The sequence below is a fragment of the Struthio camelus genome, chromosome 7, assembly GCF_040807025.1.
Source record: "Struthio camelus isolate bStrCam1 chromosome 7, bStrCam1.hap1, whole genome shotgun sequence".
Lineage (NCBI taxonomy): Eukaryota > Metazoa > Chordata > Aves > Struthioniformes > Struthionidae > Struthio > Struthio camelus.
In genome coordinates this window covers 31,409,249-31,434,761 of record NC_090948.1, presented here as the reverse complement: position 1 = coordinate 31,434,761, position 25,513 = coordinate 31,409,249, and the positions used below count along the sequence as shown (strand labels likewise).

General features: G+C 37.8%; 1 protein-coding gene across 1 annotated transcript in view; it reads right to left on the bottom strand.

Annotated features, from left to right (window-relative positions):
- SH2D4B (SH2 domain containing 4B) overlaps positions 1 to 25,513 on the bottom strand; it is a 69,533-nt gene that overhangs the window by 37,711 nt on the left and 6,309 nt on the right. The window contains exons 2-4 of the mRNA XM_009688053.2: positions 18,368 to 18,527; positions 17,122 to 17,269; positions 6,406 to 6,550 (exon numbers count right to left, since the gene is read on the bottom strand). Of these exons, the coding sequence (XP_009686348.1) occupies positions 6,406 to 6,550; positions 17,122 to 17,269; positions 18,368 to 18,527 (453 nt within the window). The remainder of the gene's footprint in view (positions 1 to 6,405; positions 6,551 to 17,121; positions 17,270 to 18,367; positions 18,528 to 25,513) is intronic.

Genomic DNA, 25,513 nt, shown 5'->3' with positions numbered 1-25,513 from the left:
TTTAGTTTTTCTATTAACATTAGAGCTGCTATATGCATCAAAAAATAATGGGGGAGGGGAGGGAAGGAGTAGTATAGTTGCAACTGTCAAATATTAGTATTCAAAAAATTTCTGAAAGGATCTAAGGCATACAGCTTTCCTTATCCTTACAGATATATACATATATACATGTACTTGTGTCTATGTAGGGATAGGAAAGGCTGCATGTCTCCAATATGCATATACATAGGTGCACATGCAAACATTTCTCTTTCATGTTATGAAGAATTTTTATTAAAATTCTTCAACTGAACTAATTGATGAATCACATCATTGACCATATGAATGCATAGGGTCTCTTAATCTTGTTTTTAAATTAATAGGAGGCCTAACTTTCTTCTCCCTTTGCCATTCCTTGTAGTTATTGCCGGAAACCTCTCTCTCTTTCCTCACACTCCCCTGTCTTTAGGAGATGCCTAGTATAGCTTACACTGTGGATCAGTATTGCCACGGTATCCCAAGCTGACTCTCTTCCAAACCTCTCTGGTCGAAGGACTTCATATCAGGTAAAAAATCAAAGGTCCTGACATCAAAAACTGGGTTTGGTGACTGGAAGTAGTATTGTGGACAGAGATTCACCCAGCCATTGCTGTCAAGAATCTACCAAAAGTTTTCCATCGCACTCCAGGAAGGATGAAGCATGTCATGTGGACCATCTCCTATACCTGCACCTCCCGCACATTTATATGTATGGAGACAGCCATCGGTTGAAGCCTGGAAGTAAATTTGGATATATTTCTCTAGTAGTTTTTTCTTCAAATGGAATTCAGTGAATACTCACCTTTCTCTGAGCCATTTCTCTAGAAAGGCCACCTTTATGCTGGGATCAAGTCTAGCTCAAATATTCTAATACCAAATAAGCCACTAACTCTGCGCTTACTGTTACATTTCAGGACACATTGTGGCCTTTCTCACAATAGGAAAGCAGGGCTTTTAGTACTATTTGAAGTAGAAGCAGATCATTTTTCTTGACTGGCTGTCAGAAGATACTCTGTTTTACAGGAAGTGTACTTCTGGTACTACCCCTGTGCAAAGTATCAAATTTTAGTCAATACTATCAGTAGGGAGATTAGATAACTGACTGTTATTGATGTCCTTAAAATATATGAATCATCACCATAAGTCCATCTGTCTAGCACCAAAAATTACGACCAATAATAAGTTATATTATCTTAATCTTCCTTTTGCATTAGGACAAAATGTCTAGACTTGGAAATGAGGAATTTGATCAATTTACCAAGCTCACATAGGAAATTCACAGTTCAGCTCCTTTTCATGAATCCATATCCATGACCAGTCTTCTCTTCAAATATGGTCACACCAACCAGGTACATCCTCCTTCGGCTCAGGTACAGTTAAGCATATTTCTGCCAGAAGGCACTATATCTCGGAAAAGCCTGGCCTAATTGTATTTATATAGGTTAGGTACCAATAAGACTGTAGCTGCATTAGAGCAGGCCTATAAACTTGTTAGAAAACCCTCCTAGAAAGCTGGTAAAAGTATCCAGACTGAGTTCTATGCTACCATGATTATACTGTTATCATTACTAGAGATGACTAGTTTTAAGCTAGCTTGGATATGTCTACAAGACACAAAATGTGAACCTACTGTTAACAACAAAGAAGATACTACAAAGCTTTTCTATGCAATAGCTGTTCTGATCCTACAGGTCTTAATTTGAGTTTGTTTTGTTTATCCTGAGCAGTTTATGAGGCTGTACTATTTTTTCTATTTTTATCTTTTCAGTGAAAGTGCAAATTTATCTTCTATATTTCCATTTAGGATTGGGAAATCCCTATCTGCAGTCCTGAGAGGGGTCTAATACCCAGTCTTTCAATACCGATGCAGATTAATTCGTGCTGTGCTGGGACTGAACCTGAGTGAGTCGCATCTTTTGTGCAAGACTAGGAGCTGTCCATTTTTTATAATCTATTTTGTGCTTTTGAAAAGCTGTGAGTTTCAGTTAGAGCTGAGTAGTCGCAGAAAAAGCATTCCCCATGAACGCATGTCTTAATTCTTAAATGATTTTGCTTCAGCTTTACCCTTGTTAATAATTCTTGATCTGAAGCTTGTTTATGAGCGATTTAAAATGACTGCTTAACAGATAAAATTCCATCTTCAAACTTTTTGAGTGCACATACAAATCACATTGTGTTTTTCTGTTCCCTAATTCGAAAATAACTTCCCACAAATATTCTGCAACATGGCTCCATTTCAGCAATTTTCTTATCTGAAAGCATCTGAATAATCCCTTCCCTATTCAGCAAAGCACTCTGAGACCTATTGAAGTCAATGAGCACATACTTAAGGTTGAACATTTCCTTATTTAATGCACAGCTAAACTGGGGACTATTCACTTTAAATTTCAGCATTTCATCAAATGCTCCTGCCAGTAAACTCACTTGAATTTCTACGGAAGGCAAGTACCAAAAGAACGTAAATCCTCTAAAATTCAGGCAAAAACAAATTCATAGGCATAGTTCTGGTAGAATATAAATATAACAATATAAGAGAGGCTGTAACAGGTCAGCCTGGTATCCTATCCGCAACAGAGACCAAAAATGGGCGCTTAGGAAATCAGGTAAAAATAAAGCAAGCCACTCAACACTGTTCATATTTTTGCTGGAATAATGACTGTCTGGAGATGAGTACAGCTGATCAGATGGTACCGAGCACTTCATTGCTTGACACAGTTTGCAGGGTTTTGTGAGTGCACTAACAGAATGCTTTTTGCAATATTCAAGCAGATGAGTAGGCATGCTACAGTTTTTCCTATTATGTTTTGCAAACCCCTTTTCTGCTCTCATACAAAGGAAGGAGGGAGGTCATACTTAGACACTGTGGCATACAGTATTTGTTTCCTGAATGCTCTAGAAACCTACAAAATGGGAAAACTTGTAGAAAAGTCCAAAACTAAGCAGAATATATTCCTTCCTCTATCCAAGTTTAACCTTAGCTCTCTCTTCTAGTTTCACAGAAAAAGAGCTTTGAATAGTGGACTTTCTGTATCAGTCTTTCCCACTGTTCATCTTCTCATTTGTCAACAAATATACTTGCTCCACCTATTAACTCACAATTGCCCTCCAAAACACCCCGTCATATATCCATTATGTGAAATCTAAGTGTATAATTACTCTTATAACATCAATTTTTAACTTGTAGAAAGAAAGATTACTCAAGTTATTCCATGTTTGTCATTCAGTATATTAAAAAGCACTAAAATTATGTATTTCAACTAACACAGCAGTTCTAAGGGCTTTTATTGTTATTTGGCACAATCAGGCAAGGCGCAGAAGCAAATTGAACTGAACAACAGAAACTAATACTATCAAAGCTCTGCTTATTGCCTTGGCAATAAACAGCTGAGGGATAACGTGATGAGGAGAAATGAATCCTCATCACATTCTAAATTCCATCTACTAAATAAATTAGTAGTGTCATCAGTATCCTTGCCACATTTGCTCTCCACAATAGCTACTTTAGCACTGCTGATCCTCTTCAGTGCTGACCCCAGCACTGTTGAATGTGAAGGGCTGACTTCAAGGAGGCAAGACAAGGAGGAGCCTGGCCTTGTTCCTAATAAGTAATATGGTTTCCATTGCAGGTGTGCAGAGACAAAAGATGTTACTATTACATCTGCTTGTACCTCTCTTATGTATTTGTGCATCTATTTACTGCTTGGAAAGAAATGACAAATTGACAGCTCTGCCTATCTTGACTAAACTTCCTCTTGGTGTTCCAGAGGAATATTTGAAGACAAAATGAAAGGACTAACATAAAAAGAGTTAAAAAATAACCTTCTGGCACTGAATTCAGAAGTGAAAAGTCTGGTAAACCAAAGATACTTGTTCATTTCATAGCAGTTTAAGAAGTCCCCACTTCCACGTATTTGTTATTGCCTGTCTGCTGGTGGTTCTGGCTTTTTCAGCAAACCTAAGGATACTGAAGCTGTGAACATTGCTCAGGAAGTTCGATGTGAAGTCTGAGGGCATAATCTACACCAGTGCAGGAAGTGGTCTGAGCTAAGGCACAAAACACTTCACCTTCATATCTTAAATTGGCACACCCATTTGCTAACAGAAAACTGCTCTAAGCCCTCAGACCAACTGGGATAAATTGAGACACTGAGATAAGAGGATAAGCAAGGCTGTGTTACAGTAGCTATTAGTCTGTAGATAGTTTAAAGCTCAATCAATTACTGATAACAGCATAAATTCTGACAGCACAGTACTTACAGTAGGCTGCAAAACCCAGCCACGGCTTAGCCAGCTAGAAAGCGCTGAGTTTGTTTTGCCATGGCAGCACTATTAATAGTGCCCTGGCTAGTTAGCTCCAAATTACATGAGCTGCAGTCAGTCAGTCGCCCTTTTGACAACAGACAGACATGTCTATCGGTAGCGAAGCACACAGGCCACGGCTGATAGAACACAAGGCAATAATTTGGAATTCCTTCAAAGCATACAAAGTTGTCCCAAAAAATGTGTACATAAGAAAAATTACTGGTTGTAGATGGCACCTGTCAGCGGATGAAATAGCTGAAAGTGTTTTGACAAACCGAGAATATCATTGCAAAAATCATGGTCAAAACCTTTCATATCTTGTTGCTTTCCTCTCTGACTCCTCCCACAATACCTCTACTGCATTTCTCGTATTTGTCCTTCACAACCAGCCCTCCTTGAAAAACTGACAGAACAGTTTTAAAACCTCAGCTCCTTCTTCAATGTGTTAAAGAACAGTATCAAAAGGATAGCTGTTTATGATATTTTTAGCAACGTCTATAGGTATTTTTAGTAACGTTTATAGTATTTCTGTTACCAAGTCTATATCAAGATAGGTGGATTTTTTTATGTCATGGTTACAAAGGCATTTTCGTTCTTTAGCATTTCTCAGATGGTAGCTGAAGTACTTCATACAATCCTCGGCGTCAGGTTGCCAGCTGACATTTATTGACAAAGCCTCATTTTCTATAAAACTAAAGGGCTATTTTTTCCCTCAATGCACTCTGCTTTTAAACACACAAACTACAGAAAGCTACAGTTTTCCATTCAGAATTAACAGGTACACCTGGATTTAGATAATTCTCCAGAGAATAATTACCTTTCATTTACTGACAATGTAATATACAGAGGTTTTATTGATCAAAAATGTGCATAGCCTGCTATCAGCTTGTGAAATGGCAACAGTGTATCTTATATAGATATAATTCATTTTATACTGAATGATTCACTACCACATCAATACCAGCTATATAGGACTTCAGTGTAATTAGTCTTCAGGAACTCCTGAGGTGATGATTAAAGCTATAAAATAAACTCATCACATATCCTGATACGTTTCTTTTACTTGTGTCAGGAAATAAACAACACGACAGCAAGATTTCTTCCTGCTTCATGAGGTATCTCATGCCACACAGGTACTGATTGCTAGCTCCTTAAAACTCCATTTTTACTGTTAGTTGATTAATCTCTGTTATATATGATTAGCACAATATCCTCATATGTACTAAATCTTTCCAAATATTATATTTCCTTTTTCTGTAGAGTAATTAAATCAATACAGATGAGGTATATAAAATATTTTCTTCCATCAGCAAAACTGTACAATTCTTATTCCTACCAGAAATTTCATACCTTTAAAATCAACTATACAGTAAACTCCAGATGTAGTAGACTCATATTTTATACACAGTAACCTAAGCAAACTTTATTTACTAATAGGGTGGACCCTTACTTATCTACAGTATGTGTGCATGTATACATATATATTCATATATTTTTTGTGCTCCTTTTGTGGTTCTGAAGATGACTAATGTATTTTTAAATTAATCACAATGGTGACATCAATAAAGAATTCCAGAGTGGCTAAAAAGGAACAGAACCTGCATAAAGAGTATCACCACAAAGATTTTTTCAGAGCAATAGTCTTAGTCATCCTTTGAAAAGGAGGGAGTTTATCTGAGGGACGATATCATAGCTTAGTCACATCACCATATAGAGGTAATTAAAATAAAGACAGATTTTACCTTTTCAGAGATATTTGAGGACAAGTGTGTCCAGAATTATTGGTAAGCCAAAACCTAACAAATTACATTAGAAAAAAGTAATAAACTCAACCACTATCATTGGTACATGAAAAATCTTCTATAAGGCATTAGCATGGATTCTTATTCACAAAAGAAGGTAAAATTGGTACACTTACAACAACTTGCACTTGTATGGGCAAGCTAGTAATTTCCTGCAAAATAATATGTCATTTTCCACTGTTCTGAGTAGAAGAGATCTGTGCCAACACCCCTTTTCACTCTATAAGTCTCCTTTTATTTACTTTTAGAAATACGTTAATATTGTGGAGGTAATTTTACTTACACTGTTCTTCCCACTCCTGGTCATCATCACTGTGTTGACTATGCTGCTGAGCTTGCTTGAGACTCAAATACAATTCTCTTGCTCGGATTTCCTCCTGCTGCCGTATTTGTTCTTCACCTTTTTGTCTTTCCTCTTCCTCTCTTTTCTAAGCAAAATGAAGTAAAACAGAGGTGGCTAAAGTGGAAGAACGGGCCAAAGGCTAGGACATTGCTTCAGCTGTTTCCTCCCACAGAGCAGTTATATGACCTTAGCCAAATCACCGTCTCTTTTGGCTTTGTGTTTCTTACCTGTCACAAATAAGGTGACTTCTACCTACCTCCCTAGAAGTTCCCTACCTCTTCAGGAAGTTCTGAGGAAGGTATTCCGCATGTCGTGAGATGCACAAGTATCACAGGAATAAGGGACACGTAAGTACCTAAGACCTGAATTTTATAAGGAAAAACTATTTCATATATGTGGCACTAGAGCCGGTGCTATCCTACAATCTGTAAGCAGTGCTCTCGTTTTCAATCCACATGTACTCCCCACTGGAGAGACCGCTCTCACTCAAGTACTATACATATCTCCTACAGGATCTGCAGAACTCAGGAGCTGCTTTATTGATGTTCTTAGTTTAGCAGTTGTCACCCACGTGTCATCATAGCCAACACAGAGAATAATGTTTTCCAAATACATAGACCACTACATTCTGGAAGAAAAGCCAGATCTTTCAGTACACACTGATCAAAAATATAGTCAAATATAGCCAAAAGAGCAAACAAAGCTTCCCTTCGACAAAACCTTAATGGAAGTGGAAATCTAATAAAGATGGCTTCTACAGTTGGCCTTCAATAGCACAGGAGCTGGATTAGTGTAGGAAAAGGAATCTATATCGGATTTTCTATTAAAATTTTCCATCTTCCTTAGGTAGAAGACAAGGAAATTTATTTCATTTCTCAGCTTAACTGAAAAGACCACAAAACTGCACTTCATGCAATGTTCAAGAGTATTGGAATTGGAACATTTTTATGAAAGAGATTTCACTAATATCTTCCTTTTATAATGAAACTATCACTATACCCTGTGGGTAACAAACTTATTCATATAAATTGTCATAAGTCACTGAATAAAATTATCCTGAATTACAAACCTAGTTATCTAACCTAAGCTAACTGAAGCCCACAGTAGATGTGAGTAGTTGTAAAATGTTAATCTTAACAAATTTCTAGGGTCAAGCAACCAACACCCAGTTGAATAAAATTTGATGACATTTTCCTTTTTCCATTAGCAGTTTAGTGGGAGGTGTTTCCGTCTTCCTTAAATAGCTTTTGTCTGTTAAAGGCCAAAGGTGAGATTTCAAAAGATCTTCAAAAGATTGTCCTAACTCTTCTCCTTTTGGAAGGGATTTTAATGTTTCATTGCAGTGGGATCAGCATTAACTCAGCACAGAGAAAAAAATCCTGTTTAATTTTAAAACAATTTGCTCAAATGCACTAACTATCCTATCAATCAGCTGCGATAATATATTTGAGCAAGTGAAAGTGATTCTTAACTGCAGACTTTGCACAAGTGGTTTTTTTTTTTTTAGATGTGGTGTGAGGTAAAGTGTGAAAATTATTTTCAGATGAGATTACTCCTTCTTTCAAAGGGGAATTAGACATATTTAGCTTCCTTTATATTATATCTTATTCAAGTTCATCATACCATGAACTTTGTGAAAGGGAATATTTTATAAATTTGAAAATAAATGTAACTTACTAGAGATCTTTTCATCATAATTTTCATCACAGCAGGATTCACAGCATTAACAAAGCAATCCACGGTCGGCAAATGAGTGGAGTGGTTTTAAAAATGGGACTAAAACTGACTTCTAGTATTTGATATTTTCTAAAACTTAGTTCGTGAGTTCAGGAGAGCCACAACAAATCATATGGTAAAACCTGCCAAGTTTGTCCTATGATGCATTTCAAATATCAGCAGCTAATGACGTAACTATTCTCATATCATGTCTTCCATTACATTGAGCCATGTTTTCTCACCTACACAATTACTAGCTGAGTATAAACTGCTATAATTGTGATCTGGCAATACTTTGCCTCTGCTTGGTACCCTTCAATAGTGTTATTAACATTGGAAAGCAATGCAGAATTAGGCTCAAGGAGAATGTAAAATATTTTACTTACATAGATTCAAATGCGAAATTTTAAAAGCAAGCAAGAGAAAGGCAGTGTGATATATTATGTGATGTGGCCTTTGGATTATTTTCAATCAGGAGATAGCTGAGGCTCTCTGCTGTGCCAGGTTGGCATTCACCTACAGGCAAAAATTGTCTGTATCATGGAAAAAACCTTAAGCAGTGTGATTATGAAACGTGAAGACAGATAGGAACACCACGCATGTTCACCTTTGCGTTCACAAAATTTCTGGAGTAATTCCGAGCAAGACACATCTTTTTAACGAACTGATACAAATTTAACCACAATTACTGGTTACAGATAGGGTTGCAGAATTTCCTGCTTCAGCACTGAGTTTTCCTGATGTCACTGATAAACCTGCAAAAAGAAGCTCACATACCTAATTTTACACATGCAAATTCCCGTTCAGTGCTTGAAGATAGTACTTACATGAAAAATCACTCTGTGTAGAAACGTTTGTTCTAACCCAGTCACCAGATCTTAGGCTGAAAGGTGCTAAACTACTCTAAAAGCTATATTAACTCAGTAAAAGGTATATATTAATTGATTAACCCTTCCCTCAAGTAAATAGTTTCATTTTGTAATACATTGGAAAAGTAGTCCTTTGAAGGTTGTCTGTCCTATTTTAACACCTGCCTGGACACAAATACCAAAAGCAACTCCAATATAATAATACAAGTCTCCAAACAATGATTTTGTCATTTAGCATCCATAAGAGGGACTCATATACACTTTTTCCCAGTGGACAAACAGGTGTCTGGAATGCCTGTCTGGGAAACAAACTAGTTATTCTCCACTGTAGGAAAGGAAGGTTTTTTAATTCTCTCCAGCTTTGCAAAGTTATTTGTCATTAGCCTCTATTTTGCAACTAAAAAGAATTTCAATTCTTTTCAGAAGACAACTGTCCCAAGAATATCGCTGTATGCCATTTATGACCTCTAGTAATTCACACCAGAAGCTGTAGCAGCAATCAGGACTTGTTTTGCTGTTCTGGTCATGGATCACACAATGGCATGTTTAAAGAAGAATGACAAATTTTATTAGCAAGAATATGGAAATAACAGTTTAAATTTGAGTGTGACTAAACAAGGACAGCGGCCTTTAGTTTGACAGGGATGGTTTGCTTAGTACTAGTCAGACAGCTGACACTAAGTACTACTTTTGTCCATTGATATTTCAAAAGGATTGAAAAGAAGCAATTTACTAATTACAAGCAATCATCATTTTCAGAGTGGCAAAATGGAACATATGTTAATCTTCACCCTCTATAAAAATTCAACTGTTTTTCCATTTCTTTAAGTAACATACATCAACACTTCTCCATTTAGCTCAGCTCCACCAATCTACACCAGCAGAGGATCTATCTCCTTAATCACAATGAAACGAAATCAAAAGACCTGAAATATTGGATATTAATAATGATGTGGCTGTGCAGTGAATAATAGTCCCATAACACACATGATCAACAATAAATTAGGCTGCTCTTCTTATTTCCGAGAAAGAAAAACCTGGTATTGTCCTTCAGTCAATTTGTCATGTTTTAATGCTAGCATCTTTTGATTATTTCTATCACCCTCCTCTCATTGTTATCTCTTGAGTCCTAGAAAGATTAGCTGAGTGGACCATTCATTATTTTTGAAATGTCAATGCTTTTAGGAAGCACTGTTTTCAGGACTAGCAGCATCTTCAGAATTATTTTTAAAACCCTTTAAATTCTCTTTTTACATACTCCATACAGAATTAGGAATTCCATACTTTAGTTGTTAGTAAATGGCTTTACTCTTTTCTTAGGCAAAGCAACCTGGACAAAGAAGTCAGCTATTCCTTATTCTTATGAGAAGGAGATTTTTTTCAGGCAGCTTCACAGCCAACAAATCAAATACATCTAGGCCATCCCTTCAGAAAGACAGCCAAGCATAGGGGTAATCTGGAGTTATGAAAATGTTTTCTATTCAACATCTCAAACTACTAGGTAAACAATATGCAAAAAAAACCACAAAAAAAAACCCAAAATAACCAAAAACACCCAATAACCGTTTCCCTGGATTACTCAAGATTTGTCACAGGTTTGTTTTTTTAATACAGCTGTTGTTGAAGCATTTGCAGTAAAAAGATGCAAGTGTCTAAAAGAAAAAAAAAATAGAATTCAGGCAGACTTCAAGTTTTTAAAGGAAACTAGTAATGCCTACTAAGAAAATTCTCTCTCTCTCTATGTAGATGTATATTTTTTGTTAGAGCACACAAGAAGCTTTAAATTAAAGAAGAAATAACTAAAAAATAACCACCACTCCACACTGGTGGAGATGTGAATTCTTGTTTTTTTATATTGCTTTCCTTTTTAAAGAAAAAATAAGTTATATTTAAATTAGCATATGGATGTAGGTCCAGGTATATTGTGCAACACTTTAAAATGTATAAAAGTATCAAAGGTATATAAAAAGCTGTATAAAAGTATCAATAGAAAGTGTATGTTTGTATTTAAAATGAGCAATTGAACTTTCCATATTTACTCTACTGGAAAAATAACAGCAACTAGTTTATTTTCCTCTCCACATGAACCCAATCCTGCACATCATAGCTGAAAGCAAAAAGCTATAATAATCCACAAATATCACCTTCTGCCTGACAGTTGAGAGAGATCATACCATATGCCATGATCCTTTCAGCTCTTTGAGAATAATTAGGAAGGTGACAATTCAGTACTTGGTTGCAAATTGCCAAGAAATACCAACCTGCTGTAACAAATTACCCTGGCAGTTCAGTAGGCAGCAATAATCCTCTCCAGCTTTAACTCCACTGGAGAATTCGAACACGCTAAATGATCTTATCTAGCCTCTGGCAGTTGAACATTTACCACAAACTTGTAACTGTAAATGTGTCTCACGTTGTTTGCTAGCTCTGCTATAGCCAGCTCTAAATAATATTTAATCTTAGCTGTGGTTGGCTTCTAATGCTTCAGTCCAACGCAGATGAGAGAATAGGTCAGCAATCAGAATTTGCTGAAGATTTAGAAAAAATGCACTGAGGAAAAGCCAAAACACATTTTTTTTTTTCCCAATGGAAAACAGAGCTTCTGGCTGCCGTGGCTCCTGGAGACCCTCCAGGGAGCCTTACAGGATCGTGGGCAACTGAATGACTGACACCCTGCTTAGGGCAAAACCTACAGAACATATTTGTTACAACAGTCCTCTCCAAAGAAAAGGATGTCTGGGATTCCCTCTACACCTCAGGCTGTCACGCTTCTTGGTCTTTTGTCAAGTCAGCCCGAGAGCTAATACTAGTCTGCTGTGTCCTATCTACTGCGAACCTCCTAAGATCCATCAGCGATCACCCATGAGCCAGGGCGGACATCATGCTATGCACCACAGAGCCGAGAGCACAGCTTGTCTTCAGAGGCGAGTCTCAGGGCTCCCAGCTCTGAAGAAGGCAACCTGGAAATCCCAGGGCCTCTGGCTCTAGGGCAGCCTGCTCTCAGCAAGGTTGACACAACAGGACAGACTTCAGCAATCAGCTTCACCACAAACCCACTTGACAATTTCCAACAGAGCTATGAGTGTGAGTATCAGCAGAAATACGTACAATCCCTTCCCAATCTTTTCCTGAGAAAATTCTCACTTGCCTCAGAACGAAAGGCGTTTGCAGAGATATTATTTTCTTCGACCAGTGCCTCAAAAGGAAGATTTGTGCTTCCTGCAGCAGTCACGTTTCAGTCACGGACATGCCCCAGAACATGCTATCCACCCATGGCTCAGATAGGCAGGTAACATCGCAACCTGGTTCACAAAGACCCTCTTTTAGATGAGATACAAAACAAAAGCAGGAACGATTCCTGACTGGGAGAGACCCGAAATTCATTACATGTGCTGGAGCAGACTTGGGAAACTTGCCATAATTCAGTGAAGATCTAACATGCTCTTACTCACCTCAGAGTTTGTCTCTGAATTTTAGGAACTTTTCACAGTTAGGATACCTGAAATGTAAACTATCCTCATTAGTGGCTCAGATGTTCCCACTTCCACATGGAAAATGTCAGAGCTTTAGTAGTTTTTACCAGAGATCCAGAATAAGGACAATAACTGCGGCAGCACAATAGTTACTGATGACACTGGGAAAAAAGATTTTGCTTTAAAATTGGTATCACAGTTCCTCGTATGTAGGAGAGAAAAAACCTCAAGACGTAACTTCCAGCAGACAAACAGCTGCCTCACTTGCCACGTCATTAAAAAGAAAATTGCTGTAAAAAAATTCCAAACGACAATCTCATGAAAGAACACAAAATCAAATATTACTAAACTACTGCAATTGAGACAGAATGGACGCAACTGAGGAACTGCTGGAAGGAGTTTGGCGCACAATCCCAGCAAGAAGTTATTGTCATATTCTAGCACTGTGAATATGCTGTCCTTGGGAGAGGATTCAGTGTTCTCTTGGCACAGCAAAGCACAGAGCTGAACTTACAACTCACTTGCGCTTAAAGATGACAACAGGTCCACTCAAGTGCTTGACGTTCAGTTGGAGACAAGGGTTTTTGTTAGGTCAGGACAGGATGCTCATTGCGTTATCATCAGAAGCCCACAGTACTGTAAGTGGTGATGTTACCCTTTTGTTATATTCCTTAACGTTACACGTGGTAACAACTGCCTGAAGAATCAGGTCCACAGAACTGCCAGGCACAGGAAAGCACTAAGGCATATGTTGAAAGCTCATTCAGATCAATGGGACGGAGGTATGTTCTTTATTTTAAGCATAAACTGCCCTTATTAGAGATGATTTCCTGAACTGGAACGCTAATTACTCTGTTCTGTGAAGGTTATTTTTAATCCTGCTTTCGCTGATGAGAACTTAAACAGCTAGAACATAGCAACTCTTAGATCCACACCTTAAAAAATACTTACCCCCACTCACAACCATCCCTGCTGGAACTGAAGGCCATAAACTTGCATTAAAAAAAAACTGTGGAAGGAAATTGTAGCGCTCTGTCACTCTCTCGTTGCTTATCAAGGGAATAAGGACTATTTCTCCTTAGCAACACAGTCACTAAATATTTTTGATGCATGAAGAAAACAATGCCTTTAAAAGTTGTTATGAAGTTTTTGGTTAACACATTTCATTTCTCAGACAAGGTTTAAGAAACAACCTAGCCTTACTATCAACTGTGCTTATATAAACTGGGCAGGTATCTAAATTTGTCATGCAGACAGTTCTTTGCTATTAATATTTTCTTGTTATGAGAGGAACACATGAAGCGAGAGCTGAGAGATTCTCTCTCTTACTTCCAACTGCAGTTGAAGGATGCCATCCTCCTCTGGCAGGCTGAGGCTCACACCTTTAACTGGATCTAGCTCTGCATATTGTTTAAGACTCTTAATGACAGCAACTGATAACATCAGGAAGTGATGCCTATGATGTCATAGCCTTTGTGAATTAGCAAAACAATAAATGATAGTAGTTGGCTCTCTTATTTTTCCTTTGCAATAGATGCATAAAAGAACAGCTGTCCTTAAAATGCCAAAACAGAGCAGTCAACATTCATATTCTAGCATCAAAAAAATTAAAGGCATTTCTGCTTAAGAAATACCAAGGAATGCAACACTTTTCCAATAGTATAGGAAAGGAAATAGGGATCATCATGCACTCTGATATGTGAGAGATCGTTTATCTAGTGCAGAGAGCCCTAAAGTCCCATGATGGGTCAAGAGGAATAAGAGTGGTTTAAAAAGGAGCATCTGTCATACAGTGTGGTTAAAAATTAAACACGTCAGCAGAACGGATACAGACTTTTAATTCTCCCAAGTCAAATTGCTTCAAGAGGATGAAGCATAAGCAGAGACTGAGTTTTTCTTTTCCCAGTTTGGAGACTGCTTTAAATATGGTTTGGTCATCATCACAGAAGGATGACTACCAATGCATTAAATATTTTAAACCTGTTAAAATAGGCTCGAGAACTGATCTGCATCTCATTCCACACTCTGAATTATTCATGAAAGGCACATTTCTTCAAGATTTCAATGACTGCAGTCACACTTGTGTAGATTGACCAATTCAGCTTTTTCCCTACATCGTAGGTCCTTCTGTATACTTTTTACACTTGGAGGTAGATGCCAGAAGTGTAACTGCAGTCTTCCTGTCTGGGTACCTTTCCACTCATTCAGCTTGTAAATATTTCATGTACTTCTTCCATTACACAATAGAAGTTATAAAAAGAGTAAATGGGGAGAGGGGGGAAGGGAGGGCAGAAAAGGAAAGCCAAGTGAGCTTTAAATAAGCCAGTAGACAGAGAGACTAACAACTCCCCTGAATTAGCCTTTGAGATTCACTTGTCTTTCAAATCCCATTATTGATTTTCTGTAATTCTAGAGCACTGTCTCTTTCAGACCAAGAAATAGATAAGCTTCTTGTCTGAGTAGCAAAGGTGTGGTGTTAAAGTATTGGGGATCAATCCTGTCTTTGGATTTGTGCTGGTGGAGTTCTACGTCAGTCCAAGTCTCTCCTAACAGAGCCCAAAGTATAGACCTAATTGCAGACTCAGGACCAGAAGTTCATTTAATTAGACGATGTCATTCTACTAATACAGTAAGTGCTAGCAGCACAAAGTAATATTCCAAAAAAAATTGTTATTGCCGCATAATGTTGCCAAATTCATCTTCAGGGCTGAAGTGTTAACCTTCACTGGGTCTTGCCTTAAAAAAAAAAAATTGCTCCATTTATTTAAGTTTTTGCAAACCTTCTCTTCAAATGCTAGATTTATAAGAAACCACAGAAGAAAATTTGTCTCTACTTCATTTGTAAAATAAAGATGTTGGCTACATTCTGAATAGGGCTACAGAAGAGCTGGCCAAAGCTTAGAATTTGAAATTTAAAATAGAAACTGAGCCAAATTCTCATCCTTAGAGCAGTGTGAGTCTATCTCCTATCCTGCACATAGGTGGATAGCAGACACGTCCTCGCTCCCAGAGGAACAGTGGTAAATAGATTGCTGTTACTTTACCTTTCCTTCAGTATAAAAAATGGGCAGAATTTGATGCCATTTCTTTCAAATTGTATCAACAACTGAATGACTAGCCTTCCTGAACTGAAATAGCATTGACTGCCGGTGACTAAAAGTTTCCTAGGTTAGTCACTCTGCTTTTTGCAGAAGTTTCTTTGAACGGAAGAATGACAGTGAACTTGTGGACATCTGTCCGCGGAGTGTAAGTCAACCAGAGATATGAGTGAACAGGCCTGTACAGGTCTTTGCTCAAGAGGACTTTGCTTTCTGGAAAGCAGAGGAAGGGGAATTTAATTAGTTGCTCCACTCATCATTTGTATATTAATAAAGCCACTTGAAAGGTATAGTTTCGTTACTCATTGACATCAAATTTCAAAGGCTCTGTTTCCTCCTACAAATTCAAATTAATTGTACAAAGGTAAATTAGCAACCCCGTGCAGAAGAGGCCACAGGAACTGCCCTTACTTTGTGCTACATAACCACCCTCAAATCCCAGTCCCACAGTGTATAAAATGACGAGTAACTTGCTGACTCTAGCTGGTAACCTAACCCTACCTAAATTAGCACTGCAGTTTTCAGCATCACTCCCAGTACAGAAGGACGAGGGGGATTCTCTCGGCAGTTCCCGCACCTTTAATCACCAGCCCAGGAAGGCAGGAACCACACAGCAGCCCGCCAGCGGGGGAGAGGCATGCGAAGGAGTTACTGCACACACATCTCCCCGGAGTCGCACTTTGCTGCAGGCTTTCTCCATGGAAACCCAGATTCACCAGTCTTGTGCAGACCCACAGTGCACCTCCCAGACTCAGAAGACTGTGATGACTTCTCTGCCCATTAAAATAATTATACTTTGTCTTATTAATTTTAAATAATTTTTTTTATCTTCATAAAGTAATAAGAAAATGGAAGATGCCAAGGCCTTCCTTTCTTGTTTTGTTTTCAAATTGTTATTTTCAGAAAGAGCATGTGAAAAAACATTATTTCAAATAAATATACCTGAATACCCAGTAAGAACATAAATGTTAAAATACTGTAAGTAAGCTCATGAAAAATTCATAAGCTGACAAAAATCAGGCAAATGAACTTCTAGCAAAGCCAACTGGACTTGTCTCATATGTTGAATAAGAGAAGGATTTTTCTCTCATTGTACTAGAGGAAGTAGTAGCAGAATTTTAAAATTAAATATATGAACAGCTCATCCCAAAATTCACTAAATATTTTTAAGTAAACTAACCTAAAAAGAGACATTTCACAATTGTACATTTTTTGCCCAATATGATTCATTCAGTACAGCTGACCGAACAATTCTGTTAATATGTTAGTTGAATAACCAATTTGATTGTCCTGACACTTTTTAAGGAGAGATGCAATTTTTTCACATCGTTCATCCAGCTATACTGGTGAATATAATGTAACTATTTGTATATTTCAGGATAAAAAAAAAATTTACAACATGGTTTTTTAATGCTTTTTAATAAAATTACACTGAAGGTTACAAGAACTTAGAATCTATACAAAAACACTATTAAAAAAGCTAAACGACTCTGCACATACCTTCAGTTCCTCCTGAATTTTTTCCTCCACCAGTTTGGCTGCTTTCCGATCTTCTATTTCCACTTTCCATTTTTCTGCCACTATTCTGGCTTTTTCTTGAGCCATAGCATCCCGGAATTTTTTTGTAATTTCGGCCTCCTTTTGCCTCCTTCAGAAAAGGATTTGAAAATAAGTATAATTGTAGAAATTGATATTCTTTTAAAAAAGAGAATCGGTCTTTAGTCAATATGCAAGTACTGATTGCAACTAATAATTAATATATTTCCATGAAGTTATGTAAGGAAGGAATTAAAAAGCACTTAACAAGTGAACTACCGCAAATCAGGATTGATAACTATTTCAATTTTTGGAAAATGACCAATTAAAATAGCACTAATGACTAATTAAAAATTAGAGAAGTACTTCTTGGATGTCTTTGAGCCATACCCTATGTCTTTACTTCCCTGCCTGAAAACAAGGATTTTCCTGTCCATCTGGCAAAGCATGTTCAGGAATCTATTGTCTTTCAAATTTCAGTGAAAATGCCTGCTAAATCCTAACAGTAGGTTGTTTATTAGCCCTGACATGAAAGGAGCACAGAACAGGTTGAAGTGTTTAATCACAGCTTAGATATATAAACACTAAAAGCAAGAAGCATCTGATCGGAAAAGGAATAATACAGAATAAACTGCCACTTAAACTGTCACATTTCAGGGCTGTGCTGCAAAAGGTAGTGCAGTAGGCAGGTGGCCTACTTCTCAACAATATCAGGCATCAAAACACTTCTGAATCTCCACCAAAGCTGTAAGGCCCTGCTCAAACCACTAGCATGGCAGCTTTTGTAATCAGTTTCTGAACTGCTAGGATAAGAATTAACACAAACAACATGCAAACAAAATCAATTCTAATAAGGATTTTTATGTAGAAAATTCCCGTTGTGGGTAAAGATATGTGACAGAACAAACACTGCTAATTTAGTCAGCTATAACCCAGGTTCCTTCATTTTTATTCATTTACAAACTGGTCAACAGTCTAGCAAAACTCCCCAGCAGAGCAGCGCTTGTTTCACTTTTCTTTGTGAAAGAGGCTTTTTGATTTTCAGTATTAAAAAAAGTTTTTCATGTGCTGAAAAACATCCAAAACAAGTGAAAGCAAACATTCACAAAATATACTTACCAGTTTACCCACCATTACCTGCCACCTTTCTATAAGGTATTGTCTCCCATTATGCCAAGTGGACCCTGAATTCAGATTCTTAAATCCTCACCATAGTTCTTCTGCCTCCTTCTGTGCTTGTTGCCTGGCTCGCTCTGCTATTAGCTCCTCAGATATCTGTTCATACGGCTTGTCACCTGGGGCTTCTCCCATAACCCAGACCCAGACCTCACCATCCTTCCCATGTAGCCACTGCACGTGTTTGCCATTACCTGCAACAGCCACCAAAAAACAAGCCTTAGGTGCTAGATCAACTTCTCACAGAAGTAAAAATGAACTAGTTGGAAATTCACAGTATTAGAAGCATTTTGCTTGTAATTTAAAATTGAGAGCAAAACAGGACTAAGAGCTACGATGAAATCTTCAGATTTGATCGACCTACCATGTTAGCAGTGGAAAAAAGGTTTGTGCACAGTAGGTCATACAATCTTCATAGAGTCATTGCCCCACAAGCATACACAAAGGAGTTGTTATTTCTGACATGCATTACCCAGAGTTCAGGTATTACAACCCTTTTTCACTGTTGTAAGTGCATTTTCTTGCTTGATTCAGCAGTGAGGAGGGAAAACGGATGGAAAGACAGGAAATGGCAGCATTATGGGACCAGCAATGCTTCAGCACACAGAGCATGTCGTGTCAAGCATAGAGAGACTTCATGTGAACCGCCACCAAATAACTCAGGAACTTCCTGCCCCCATTCTGTGAAGAAAGGGTTTCAGAAAGCCCTTCATTTCCAAGGTGCAACTGAAGGATTCCTGCTGACTACAAAGGGCACTGGATTAAATCCTATGCAAATACATTTAAATAGTCACATACACTACTTGACCTACTACATGACCTTTAGTGTGGTTTGATCATTTTCTTCTGCTTTTATATGTATAATTCACAGCTATTTCATGCATTTTAGAGAATCGTAAGGAGGAATCAGTATAAATACCTTTCATGCCTTCATTTTTAATGTTTTGTTTCTTATTAAAGCTGTTCTTCACAAAAAGGAATACCAGTACAAAGACTATTGATAAGATAGACAATTCATTTATTTTTATATAACACAGACTTAAAGGCCACAAAGGATCAGCAGGTCATCTAACTCTCTGTATATCACAAACCATTGGATTTCACCCTCTTACCCGAATATTGAGGCCAATAAATTGTGCATGGCTGCAAATTATCTTCCTAAAAGGCATCATGTCTCATTTGAGGACTTTGACAGATTCCTAGGTAGCTTTCTCCACAGTTGATCGTTCCTCTCCTCCCCGTTAAAAGAAACCTGTTCCTATTTAAACAGCTAACCTTTGCTTCCAGTCTCTTTACATCTTCCTCCACTACCATCAGTCCAGCTACTCTCACCTTCAGCTATCTGTTCTTCTGGAATAGGACAACATCCATTTAACCAGATCAAGTTTCCTAATGTACAATCGATAAGTCGTTTTTGACATTCCTGACTGAAAAGAGGAAAGAACAGAACGGAGCAAAGCGGGGCTGTTGGCAGCAGGGACAGCCAGCGCCAACTCACACTCACGAGTGTTGCCAATATGAACTGAAGGCAACAAACATATCAGATTTCCCAATGAAAGCTAATATTCTACATCACATTTGAAAGTGTGATTTACAAGAATTCCTGGTGATGACTTAATAGCACTGACTTCAAGGGGAGAAAGTTTTAGTTAATTATTTTATTCTTTAATAACTCTCAAAAGCATTTACTCTAACTTTCACAGCTTATCAGATTATGGCTTGGGATATATATCTGAATGTATTTTATTACTGTTCCTTTTCTGTGCTCCTGCCTTAGCATAACATTCATGCTGTGCTTTTCAGACATGGCGTTTGAAGACAGTCTGCCAAGAACTGACTGGCCACAGTGCTACATGCTGCCCAGGTTTTCACCCATCGTACTTCATGGTGAAGTCTCTAGAGAAGTATAGGTTTCCTTCCCAAGGATGACTGTCCCCACATGAGCTATGGCAACTGTTGTTTTAAAGGTGGACTATGAGCTGATTCCTAGGAGAAATCTGCATAGCCTAGTCACTCTCTTATTTAATTCTTTAAAGAAATCATTGTGAACAACATGCCTCCTGTTAATTTATTTGTATCGTAATGGAAGATACCAAATGTTTCTATTGTTCTGAGACACCTTCACCACTTCTGCTCATTTGTGAGCTTACCAGACTGAAAGAGAATGAAAAACATCCTTTTTAAGTAAGCATACAATTTTTATCTTTGGGTTTTTTTTCTAGGTCTTCTGTACCAAAGGGATATGAATATGTTTTCAGAAACACAACTTACCTATTACTAGCCAGCCTGTACTTATTTTGTGAACTAGACATGTCTGGAGGAATTGTTCAATTGTTCTTTCTTTTTTTTTTTTTTTAAAAAAAAAACCTCTCTTTTCTAAACCCATAGACAGTAGATATATAAAATCTTTTGAAAATATCAGTAGAGTACATTGTTGGTTCCGCACTGCCGTATACTACAGTATAGTATACTACTATATACAGATCCATAGTTCAAGCTGAAAGATAATAGCCCTGTCAAACAATCTAGCAATCTGAAGCTTCATCATTAAACATGCAGACTCTCCACACGTCCAATTTTAAATCAATTCAATCTGAGCACATGTGCCTCTATTCATCATCTTTTTTTTAGAACAAGAGAAATACTTTTCTACATCCAACCACCATTTCTATTTTACCTCAAGGTTCCCATAAAGTTGAGGATGGGCTTTATTGTACAATCTGATCAAAAAATTTGGTAGTTTCTTAGCAAAGAATAATATCCAAAAAATGACGACTGTGCAGGAAAAAAAATAAGCAACTCAGGGAGAAAATCTGACATTGTGAAAATGGAATCCCTGCCACAAAAAGTACTTGTAGCCTGCAGAAATCAAGTCCACAGTGGTTAGTGTCAGGTCTTTTAGGCTAACTTAGTCAGTGGACTTGCATTTTTAAACTGTAGAACCAATTGCAAGAACTGAGTTGAGGGTACAGAAAATTCATTTTAATATTTTTCTATTCATATGCTCATGTTGTCTGCTCTGCAAGCAGAAAATAATTACCTGTGAGTGGTGATTATGATAGTTTGTGCTTTAAGATGCCTCTCAGGCACTACATTTTTCTGCAAAATCAGATGAAACAATTTTGAATTAGAAAAATTCAACCAAATCTCAAAGAAGAGACAGGCCCTGACTAACAAACTTAAAATCTAGGTGAGAGAGTGGCAAATGAAACTCCTTTTTCTTTTTCAGAAGCAGGTTTCTGAGCCTATTCAAAGCCTAATACAGAGTCAGGAAATAAAATCAAATCTTCTGAATCCCAGTCTAGTGCCTTGACCACAAAACTACTTTTCTTTTCCTAGAGAGACTGTGGCAGGCTGAGAGTAATCACCATTAGGAAGAGTAGACATCAAAATTAATCTGGATGGAAGAGCTGAAATAAATGTGTTCTGGAAACAAACTGCTTTAGCAGGAAAACATACTGAATAATTTACCAGATCTTTTCCATCTCCACAGAACGATAATCTTCAGCTGCAGTATTGTACCAGTTATTTATTTAAAACAACTCCGCAGCATCACAAGAAGGCAACATTATTTCTACTAGATTCATTTCTCTTCACCTGTCGCTCCTCTGTAAATTAGTATCTTTCAGAGTTCCCCCAAATCCTACCATATTTATAGTGCTTTGAGATCAGTAAATTGGATACTGTTCCTTCTACCAGGCAAATACAAAATTAAGCATCCAAAATGCAAAGCACAAAGGGATCAGTGAAAATTTTCTTGGGCACCTACAGCTTGAAGTAACAGCAACACAAAACTGCACATACAGACACAATCAAAAATAATACCAATACCAATCATGTTTCTACTTATTTGTATTTATAGAGGCAATTCTGTAACAGCAATGAAAGTATAAAGCAAGGCTCTATAGAGCAACAGCAAATTCAAGGCTCCCACCTGTAAGAACTATTAATCTCTACCAGTGGTCCTGCCAGTCTCACACACACACACACACACTGACCTGGAGTGCAACCCATAGTTGTGCTGTAGGACACCACAGGCTGCTCTTTACCATTGAGCTACCCTGAGGAAAGCCCTGATGTAGACAGCATATCCTCACTGCTGCAGCTGAACCCTGCCAGAAAATGTGAGTGCCCACCAGCCACCTCAGAAGAAAGAGAAAGACCACCTGAAGGTGCATGGGAAGGGGGGATCCTGCCTGTATGCAATGCCTAAGCTAAGTCAGCCCTCAACTTTAATCAGCTCGAATTTCCACACTGTGACTAGGAATGGAAATTATACAAGGGAATGGAATTATGCAAAAGAAATCTAGGCCTGTCAGTGCCTCTGCTGAACAAAACAGAGGAGAACCACAGTTTTCTTTTTATGAGAGTTTTATCTGGCTTTTTTCACACATGCTCCTAATTAAAAGTGGTTTTAAAAGAACAGTAAGAGCAGCAAATGGAGTATTGCTGGAGTCATCTTCCTTCCTCTAGGCTCATTGTCATTGCTTTAACAGCTAGAGCATCTCTGACAATTCCCATTTATTATCTATCTCCAGTGTTTGCAAGGGAACTACTCCAAGCACCTTCAGAGGCCTGATTTCCTGATTTCGTGTCAAATCTCCCAGCTGTGCTGTTGCTTAGCCACAGTCTACCTGCTTAGTCCAGCAAAACATCAGTGAGCGCTGATAACCCTCACTGCCTTTGTACCAAAGGGAATATTAGAGGCTATTTCAAGTGTTAATTGAGAAAATTAAAAGATCACCGATTTATAATCTCAGAAACATAGAATGGCACTCAGTCTGCTTAAACTTGCTCAAAAAAGGTCTGCTATTTCCATGAATAACCTTGTTTCTCTGAGGTTTGAGCTTCCCAACACGGTTGTCCCACTTGGAGACTACAGCAATTGACTCTCCTTCCTCACTAGCTGGAAAGCTCTGTAGTTTTACAAATATCCTTTGACCCTTTCTTTAGAAAATATTCATTTTATTTTCTCTGTCTGCACTAGAAGGCTCCTGAAATTTATTCTGCATTCGAAATAGGCTGTATCAGCATTCACTACGCTGATAACAAGCTGATCATCCTTTGTCATCCAGAGATAAACTGTAGCTTCTAGGGAACTTTTTTGTTCTTCTGGAGTTTGGGTATCTGGTACACTGTGGTCTAAACACAACGTGTCTTGCATGAGATTTTATCTTTGGCTTTCCAAATGACTTGTATGTCTTCTTTAAAGCTGAAGTTTGGATTTTGATAGTCTGCAGGATAGAAGAGTTTCCATTCAGAGCTTCATTAGCTGCAGGACATGCACTGAAAGCACATTGATTAGGACAGAAACAAGGATTTTGTGAGCTTTAGGCTGCTCTCAGTTCCTTGGGCTCACCCAGTATAAGTTTGCATATAAATTTTATTTAATATCTTTTGTTAAACTATACACATACATACAGAATTTCACTTCTTCCTAAGAAGCCATACCTAGGAAATGTTCCTGTGGACATTTCCTAGACCATTAAAAGGGCAGAATGCACTTTTTATAACATTAACTTCTGTAACTCCATTAAAATTTATATAGAATAATTAGGTGATGATGATATTCTTGTGGAAAGTAGCATAAACCCACAATAAACGGAAGATCCACTATAATTAATTCTGTGGCCTGCCCCTGCTAATAGTCAGACAACCACGAACCCACCTCCCAAGAATATATTCCAAAAAATCACTAACTTCAAATCAATCCTTAAAACAAATAAACCACAATAGGGAAAAATTCTGAACTTCTCAAGCAGTCCCCCAATATTGCAGTTCCTCAAAATTTCCATTTATGCTCCATCCGATTGCAAGCGTTGTGTGCCTTTTTATTTAAGGGAGCATTCGCAGAGAGAGAAATTCAGCTGCATTATAATATATATAAGTAAGATCCCGTAAGTGTTACAGGATCTCAGCACTGCTGAAAAAAATCAGCCATCATAGCTCTTCAGCTGCTTCCTGATCATATAATGAACTCAATCTTATGTTTATGGAATTACAGTCTGTTACCATGGAAATAATTATGCTGCAATATACCCCTGCAGAATCAAATAAAAGAGTGACTCCAAGAGAAAAAACATCAAGGGAGGAAACAGTTATTCAAATAAGACTACGATAATTAACAAATACGGCAAAGATAACTGTACATAACACGCAAAGGTAAGCGTCTTTGCATTATCACATGGTACATTTTCAAGGTTTGCAGATTGCAAACAAAATAAGAGGAAAAAACAAACACAAAAATAAAAAGTGGCATCTATTTGGTCTCTGTCAAATATTTTCTTGGCTCTCTGGCAAAGGTAAGCTGTAATACTAATTTTATAAGTTTCACACTTCCAACTGGGAGATAATATCCAGAATTTATTGTTAAGGACACTGTACTAAATCTGTGACCTACAGTTTGGAGGTAGTCTCTCGTCTGTTCACTTTGATTTCCCTTTCACTGCCAAAGACCGCAGGTATGTATCAGATCAAAATGCAGGGTTGTAAAGGTTGTGAATTCGTTAATCTCAGTATCATTCAATTCTTTTTTCCTTCATCAAAAAAAATCACTATGGTTTCTGACTCCCAATTCCAATAGCCTTCCACAAGGAGTAAAAACTATACATGAGGCTTGTTTCTCACACAGACCCACCACAAAGCATCCAGCTTTTTCCCAGTATTGGAGAAAGAACAAAAACGAGTCCGCATGGCTACTGCAGGGATAGATGAAAACTCAAAGGAAAAGGATCAGAGCTCTCTGTCACAGAATAAGATATAGATAACAATAGGTCCCTTCCCGCACGAGACTCCCTAAGGCAGGTTTGCACTTGTTTCTTTTATTTGGCACACAGGACCACCAAGGCAGGGAGAACTAGACCACTACAAGGAGATATTCCAGCACCACAGCACAGGAGGGGAAGTTAAATGCTAGTGAACCATCCTCAGTTGCCTGGCTAAATCCACTGCTTATTTGAATATGATGAGTTTTCCCATATCTTCCAAATCCTGCTAGCTAAACCCATTGCCTCCATCTTTGAATGTTTTGGCCGTTCACGTGAAAAACTGGCAAAATTAGCCAAGAACCATTGAATTAGCTTGAGCAAATTCCACATTCTCTCCTCAGCTGCAGTACCACTATCTTTCCATATCAAGTATTCATGAACTTGCAAATAGTCACAACCTCGTATCATTACCA